Source organism: Erythranthe guttata, chromosome 9 (assembly GCF_056151865.1).
Source record: "Erythranthe guttata isolate IM_541 chromosome 9, IM_541, whole genome shotgun sequence".
NCBI classification, from domain to species: domain Eukaryota; kingdom Viridiplantae; phylum Streptophyta; class Magnoliopsida; order Lamiales; family Phrymaceae; genus Erythranthe; species Erythranthe guttata.
The window spans coordinates 12,775,766-12,784,054 of NC_142541.1; the positions used below are offsets into that span (position 1 = coordinate 12,775,766).

Below are 8,289 nucleotides of genomic sequence, written 5' to 3' on the forward strand. Positions count from 1 at the left end.
CACCCGGTGATAAATACTGGGTGGGTCGGCTCCTTCGACCCTACACCCGGTGATAAATACCGGGTGGGTCGGCTCCTTCGACCCTACACCCGGTAATAAATACTGGGTGGGTCTTCTGCTGCCACGTATCCTTTTTTTTTATTTTTCTAAAACTCCTAAAGGGAAACCCTAATAAAATACAAAAAAGAGATACGTGGCAGCAGAAAGACCCACCCGGTGTTTATCACCGGGTGTAGGGTCGAACAAATCCAATCTATCCGATGTGCATAACGAGCTGTTTCACAATACCTTTTTCGTTGATTAGAGATATTGTGGCCGCGATCCGAAGATTTTGGTTGGGAAAGATGAATTGGATGGCATGGAGCCGTTTATGTGCTCCGAAAAATACGGGAGACATGGGTTTCCGCGATCTAAAGAGTTTTAACTTAGCCCTTTGAGCAAAACAAGGGGGGCGAATTATTATTTACCCGGAATCACTGGTTGCTCGGTTACTTAAGGAGCGGCATTTTCCGAAAACATATTTTTGTAGGGCAACTGCGGAGATGCGTGCATCATCAACGTGGAGAAGCATTCTTTTCGGGAGACCCTTTTTGGAGATTGGTTTAAGGAAAATAATTGGTAACATTGAATCAACGGCAATTTGGGGTGAAGCTTGATTACATACAAATGGCGCTTTCAAGATTTTTACATAAAGGCCGATTCGCTCAGCTTTTCCGAATAAAGTTGCTGATCTGATAGACTTTAGTGGAAGGGTGTGGAGTCCTCAACTCATAAATGAAGTCTTCGAAGGGTTGATAAAGATCGTACAACGGAAATTGCTATTGGCGATTGTGAAGCGGATGGTCGATATGTGTGGCTCTACTCTCGGAATGGATTCTTTAGTGTTTGATCATGCTACCATAAATTCTTTTTCAATTTTGCATAGTATGGATTGTGGACTAAAATGCTCGAGGAGTCGAGTTGATAGAATGGAGTTTCATTGGGAGCTACCACCGAAGGTTCGCATATTTGAGTGGCGGGATTGTAACGATATATTACCAACACAACAAACGGGGAATGTTGTCATGGGTTATGAACTGGCAGACTACAAGAAGGCTAAATGCGGGGCTGCGATTGGACAACCGAGGCCTTTACATGAGAGTTGCGAACCGCCGGATGATGGCACGATTAAGGTGAACTTCGATGCGGCTTTTCCAAGGGGTGAAGACTACCTTAGGGTGGCGAGAGATTCAAATGGGTCCCGCATATGGTTGATCTGCAAGAAATTTTATCGGCGGCCCGAACCAATCGATGGAGAAGGAAGCTCGAGTGGCCCTCTATGTGACAACACTAGCTAAAGAAAAGGAATGGTTGTCAGTGGTCTTCGAGGGAGATTGTTTACCGGTGCTCAATGCACTCGGGTGCTCGGAAGTTAATTTTGCATCTTTTGGTGCTTTAATAGAGGAATGTCGGACTTTTGTTAATTGTTTTGATTTATGTTCGTTGGCATTTTGTTAAGCTTGCCGGGAATAGCCTTGCACGCTCACTTGCTCAACTTGAGGGTGTAGATACTATGAAATGGAAAATTAGATGCTACACCTGGTTATTTACATTAGTGGATTTGAACTGTAGATTTACACATAATCACGCACACCACCCATGTGTATATGTGCTTAGCGAGTAGTTATTTAATATTTTAATCTAATCTACAGTTCAAATTCATCCCGTGTAAATAATCAGGTGTAACATCTAACTCCACGTGATAGAATGAACTTTCTTCCTGTTAACTTTGCATAGATTACCCAATAATATTATGGTTTTTTTTTTTCTTTTCAAAAAAAATAAAAATAAAAAATTTCGAGTTCATTTTTAATTGCTGACTTCAAATCTAAATATCAAATACATTTGAAAAGATTTATAATGATAAAAGAAAAGATTTATAAATAAAAGTTAATCTTAATTCTCAAACAAGTAGTGTGGGCCCACATTCCACAATCCCCCACGACACGTCATTTCTGACGAATCAAAGATTATACGATTTCGTGCAATAAACAACGGCAAAAATCCTCACCCTTCCATTTATCACGCGGGGATTTTCGCCTTTTCCCCAATTCCCCCAAAATTCACACAAATCCTCTCTGATTGGTTGAACTGTAATAACACTAAGGTAAAAATCTTCGTTATTCAGTTTTTAACTGACACTCCTCTCTGATTTTCCTGAGTTTGTTTTTTTTTTTTTTGGGAATGATTGTTTTTCTAATCGTGATTTTTATTTGTGAATTTGCTGAATAATTAGTGATTTATTGCTGGTGAATTTTTGTTTGATCGAATAGATGACGACGAATCAAGGGGGATCATCGATGAGACGCAGCGTCACGTTGACCAGGAGAGCCTCCGCCGACAACGGCGGCGGCGGCGGCGGTGGTGGCGGTGGACTTGGAAATTCGTCCTCTCTCCACCGCAAGTCTATGTCCGCTTCCCGCTCCATGTACGTTAGTACAAATTGGGCATATTTCCATTTCTTAATTATGCAATTAAATTTTCGAATTACATAGTTCATACTTCATATGTCATTTGAGCTGTTATAGACAGAAGCTGTGTTGAAAATTACGGATATATAAATAAATTTGCGGTAAATTTTGTTTGAAAAGATAAAAATTGGGGGAGTTTAAATACATGCTTGAGGCTTTTTGTTCTGTAATGCAGTTATGGTAAATGAAATTCAAAGTAACTTCTGTTAAGAAAAAGGATATGCTTTGATAAGCACCATTAACGAAAATAACAAGTAATTTGATTGATCATCTCTCTCATGTTGATTATTGCTGCAAGCCATAGGCAATGCCTTTACGAAATGATGTGTTTCCATCATCTTCCTTATTCAATTATTTTGTTCTGTTCAGTTGGCACCAAGTTTTAGTTTTGGTTAATTAGGCTTATGTTTGGAATTGTTACACCTTTTCAATTTTTTTTTCTTCTTCTTTATATCGTAGAAGATGAGAGTTGAATTACTACTGCAAAGGCAGGTTGTTTTGAAAGGTAGATAACTGCAACTAAGGACTTGTATCATATTAAAATCTCCGATGAGAATTCAGTCGCTCTCATTGAGTTTCTGTCAATTACCACACCTATACTGTGTAAGTCAAATAAGTAAGAGCGGACTGGTAGTGAGTACATAGTTCAAGACAATAGAATTAGGCACTCGAATTAGAAGCTAGCTCTAGGAAATTTTTATTATGCGTAATGTTAAATAATGTGTTCAGTATAGGTTAGTAATAAAATTACTCTAAAACCAAAAACATCTCCGAATTCTTGATCTTGCTTTCGGCTAGTACCATGTTTTGATTTTCTTTCGGTTATGTCAATATTATTTGCTGTTCGCTTCACTAATTTGGAGTAAATGTGGGAATCGTGAGCATTTCGTGATGTATGTTTCCAGTTTTCACTTTTCCTATGCGGTTTTCCACTAATCAAATGACCGTTCTGTCCAAACATATGAGTAGAAATTAGACTTGAAGACATGTTCACTCATTGAGAAAGTTAACTTATTGCAGCATAAGAAGATTTGTTCAAATCTCAGTTAGTGTTTACTAGCTTTGAATGGGAACCGGTTGAATCTCAGTTAGTTTTACATTAAAGACACCTAGAATACATAAGGGGATGTCTTTAACTAATAACATGCATTGGAAGTTATTAGCTCTGTGAATCAGTTTCCCCTCGTGTTTTGCAACAGGGGACTGACAGGAGAACGAACAGTCAAGCGGTTGAGGCTATCAAAAGCCTTGACAGTACCTGAAACTACAACTATCAATGAAGCTTGTCGTCGGATGGCTGCGCGTAGGGTTGATGCTTTATTGCTGACTGATTCAAATGCGCTATTGTGCGGAATCTTGACGGATAAGGTACAGGTGAAATGAATATATATGATATATACTTAAGCTCATTTGGTTCATTGATAATGATGAAAGTTGTTCTATGTTTCCTTCCTCTCATTCAAGGATATAGCTACAAGAGTCATTGCTCGTGAGGTTAATCTCGAGGAAACTCCTGTTTCAAAGGTTATGACAAGGAACCCGGTATTTGTGCTTTCCGAAACACTTGCTGTAGAAGCCTTGCAAAAAATGGTTCAAGGTCTGTTTCATCTCAAACGACATGATTCGGAACTCGATAAATCTTGTTCTAGAACCTGCGATCACCTTTTTTAACATGATATTCTTTTCCACAGGAAAGTTCAGACATCTACCGGTTGTTGAGAATGGAGAGGTGATTGCTTTACTTGACATAGCAAAATGTTTGTACGATGCTATCGCTCGTATGGAGAGGGCAGCTGAGAAGGGAAAAGCCATTGCAGCTGCTGTTGAAGGTGTTGAGAAACACTGGGGGACGACAGTGTCTGGTTGGTGAACGTAGTTTCCTTCCAATGTTTGTCTACTTTTTTCCTAGCGGATTTGCCTTCAACATTTTCTTGTATTTTCTCTCATTTGACGACTCGGAATAATCATTTCGTATGTTCGGAGGAACAGTTATCCGGCTGTTTTTGTTGATTCAGTTTTAACTTGATATGTAGGCCCTAACACATTCATAGAGACACTTCGAGAGCGAATGTTTCGACCATCCTTGTCCACTATAATCTCCGAGAACTCAAAGTAGGTAATACCTTCTGTTTGCTATTAACTTCATTCTGAATATGAATCTTATGAACATAAGAGGATAATGCCATTAATAGGATGATACAGCTAACCTCACTGGTTTATTAGGATTGTTACAGTTGCCCCAAGCGACACTGTTCTGGTGGCTGCAAAGAAGATGCTTGAAATTCGAGCAAGCTGTGCCATCGTAACAGTAGAAAACAAACCACGGGGAATACTAACGTGAGCTTTCCCTTATGTTGGAAATATTTATTGTTGAAAAGGAATAAATAACTACACTATCTATGAAATTTTTGTGTCTTGATTTTGAAAATGATATACTTATGTACCTTCTATGTTTTTCTTAGTTCGAAAGATATGCTGATGAGAGTCATAGCTCAAGATCTTCCTCCAGAATCCACTCTGGTGGAGAAAGTAGGTCTTCCTCTTCTCTCTCTCTCTCTAGTTTTTTTTTTTGTATTGGTTAATGGAGTTTGCTCCATCGATATTTTGGTTGTGCAATGTAGATTGCCTCTATTGGTATTTTTTTTTTACCTTTTGCTGGCTGGGTGAATTGGAAATTAATTTAATATGCATTTTTCTTCTCCCAAAAACAATTCTGCAGGTGATGACTCCAAATCCAGAATGTGCAACAGTTGATACACCAATTGTTGATGCTCTTCATACTATGCATGACGGCAAATTCTTACACCTTCCAGTTATTGATAAAGGTGTGCTACTACTATGGGAACTTTTGTTGTGATCTCAAAGACTATAGTATCCTTCTAATTGTATGTTAATGATACAGATGGAATGGCTGTAGCAGTTATTGATGTGCTTAATATAACTCAAGCTGCCATAGCCACAGTAAGTGATATTCCAGCCTTCTTAAATACCGTAAAATGTAATGAAGTGGGTGGCATTTAGTCCTGCATGAAAATTAGACAAAACGACTCTCTTAATAAACTCGGAGTAATAATGTATCAGCTGAAAATTTTACTATGCATGCAAAATTCTGGAACATATTATTCACTATATCAGCTTCAGAGGTGTAGCTGAATTAGTTTGAAATTTTTGCTGAGAGGTTATCGGTAAGTTAACTTAGTTATGGTACATTGCATAGGCTGAATATAGATGTTGTTTTTGGATATTGAATACATTTCCAGGCATTGATGGTTCTATAAGAATTCATGTGATCTAGCTGGAGAATCTCACTACTCTTCACTATATAAATCAAGATATTCTTTTTTCTTCCTGTAAATCCCAATATTGCAGAAAGTATTTGAACTGCAAGTTAATTTTACATGAAGGCAGAAAAATAGCACTGCAAGAACTCTCTGGGTAAATTTAAGGATAAACTTTCTTGCGGAAGCATATTATTTAGCAACTATGTTAAAAAATTTGCTGCTAAAAGATTCGATCATCTTACAACTTATCAGTAGATATGCTAGCGATTTGAAAGAAATTGCAGCATTTGATGAATCTTTGATCTGCATGGAGTTTTTTTTTTTAATCGTAAAGTGAGGAAAGAGGCTCACTTTGTTTATGTTTGATCGTGTATCAAAATTCATATCAACTTTATTATTGGATGAACTTTGTTCCTATCACATGTGAATCTAAAGAACTGCGACTATTTCTGCATTCATCATATTCCTAGATGAAGAAAAATCTGCACGTGAATTCAAGTTTAGACTATTTCTGCATTCTTGTTTTCTTCATATGAAAAATTCTAATTAATATGTGTGAAGATTAGCTAGAACTTGGTACTGTTTATGATTAATTTTTTTTTAAGGTTGGTAGTACTGCTGGAGTCAATACTGAGGCTGCAAATACCATGATGCAAAAGTTCTGGGATTCTGCTATGGAATTACCTCCAGATGACGAGGATGACACTCGGAGGTTGTGCATTTACCACCAATATATCGTTTTATATATGTATATATATATCTCACTATTTTCTTACAATTTTCGGATGATATCTCAGTGAGAATTCCTTGAAGATGGCTTCTGATGGAGGAGAAACTGGTCGATCAGTTCCGTATCCCTCTTCCACCTTATCCAGTACCTTTTCTTTCAAAATTCAAGACCGGAAAGGAAGGATGCATAGATTTTTATGTGGTTCGTATCCGGACAAATATATGCATATATTTATCCATGCATTATATATTTGCATGTGTATGTAAATGTTTGGTATTGATACTGTTGATACTGCTCAATCAATTCAGACGAGGAAAACTGTCTCGTATCTTTTTATCATCTAATTATAAATCATACTAGTAATTCTTTCAGCATCTCCTTAACTCTTCTACTTCTTTCTTTTTTCTTTTAATTTTTTTTTTAAATTTTATTATATATTTTTGGGTTCAGGTACACAGAGTTTGGCCGACCTTATAACAGCAATCCTTCAGAGAGTAGGCGATGAAATTGACCGTAATAACCTTCCACAAATTCTGGTAAATTTTATGACCTCTGCTTTACATGTCTGTTTAAATAATTAAATACAGCATAGTTCCGAATCTTATGCTTGTGCCATCATTTTGCAGTATGAAGATGAAGACAAGGACAAAGTTGTACTTGCATCTGATAGCGATCTTCAAGCCGCTGTAGACCATGCGAGACTAGCTGGTTGGAAGGTATTAATAATTTGTCGCTTTGGAGAATATTTATTTTTCAATTTGTCTGTCACGTTAGAATTAAAGATGCATTAATTAGCTTTTCTCAGTTTTACCGGAACCAGAATTAACAGGAATTGTATTTTATTAATACTATAGAAATATTTCTTGAAATCATTGCATATTTATTAACATTGTTAATACATGTGCCGATACCTTAAAATACAGGGACTGAAATTGCATTTAGACTACTCGGGAACATCTAGTCGTCGAAAAGGATCCAACTCAAAGAATCTGGAATATGCTCAAGCAGATGCTTGGGCTTCGGCATACAGCGCTGTAGCAGCAGGAGCTGCATTAGTTGCTGGTTTAAGCGTGTTAGCATTCTTGAAGCGATCTGGAAATTAAATCATTACTTTATTCCAGATATTACTTTTGCTTTGGGGAGTTTTTCGAATCTTGAAGATCGACTGGGATCGAAGGTTCGGGAGTGTGTGCTATATCTTTCGGGTTCGATTTGGAGATATAAATTTACTAATTAACTGGAAGGTTTGATTTTTCTTGCCTGTTATACGAAATTTTTAAATTGGTGATTATGACGAAAAGAAAATGATTTTAATTGGGTGCATTTCATAAACTGTATGTGAATTTGTGATTGTAAGTGACCATGCAACTTGACATTGATCTCCATTCTTGTCTATGGAAATTGGAAAATAATCTTTTCATTTTGTTGGTTCCTTTTTTTACTTGTGGATTTATTGATTTTATTTATTTATTTATTATTTTTTTTTTTTGCCGTTTTCGTGAATATCCTGTCAAGTGATTTTTCATCGTTTAGGATTCTCGGCCCCCAATTGAAATATCTTGGTTCATCCTTAAACAATGCAAACATAGTAAATTTAATTTAAAACTTTTAGGTCAAGCAAAAAATTGCAATATTTAAGTTTATGCATGTTTAATAACTCACATAAATATTAAAATAGTTGTTGCTTTGATATAAGATATCAAACACATCTGGAAAGAGCATCTTTCAACCTAATCACTATTTTTTACGCAAATTCTATTTTTGTTGG

General features: G+C 36.8%; 1 protein-coding gene across 1 annotated transcript; it reads left to right on the forward strand.

Moving 5' to 3' along the window:
- Positions 1 to 1,954: 1,954 nt before the first annotated feature.
- LOC105974117 (CBS domain-containing protein CBSCBSPB1) lies at positions 1,955 to 7,944 on the forward strand. Its single transcript, XM_012999182.2, has 15 exons — positions 1,955 to 2,146; positions 2,313 to 2,467; positions 3,710 to 3,878; positions 3,975 to 4,107; positions 4,202 to 4,372; positions 4,544 to 4,622; positions 4,734 to 4,847; positions 4,973 to 5,039; positions 5,230 to 5,335; positions 5,413 to 5,471; positions 6,397 to 6,503; positions 6,589 to 6,722; positions 6,972 to 7,057; positions 7,148 to 7,237; positions 7,445 to 7,944. Exons 2-15 carry the CDS (start codon positions 2,313 to 2,315, stop codon positions 7,622 to 7,624), a joined length of 1,650 nt encoding a protein of 549 aa, XP_012854636.2. The 5' UTR covers positions 1,955 to 2,146; the 3' UTR covers positions 7,625 to 7,944.
- Positions 7,945 to 8,289: the final 345 nt, after the last annotated feature.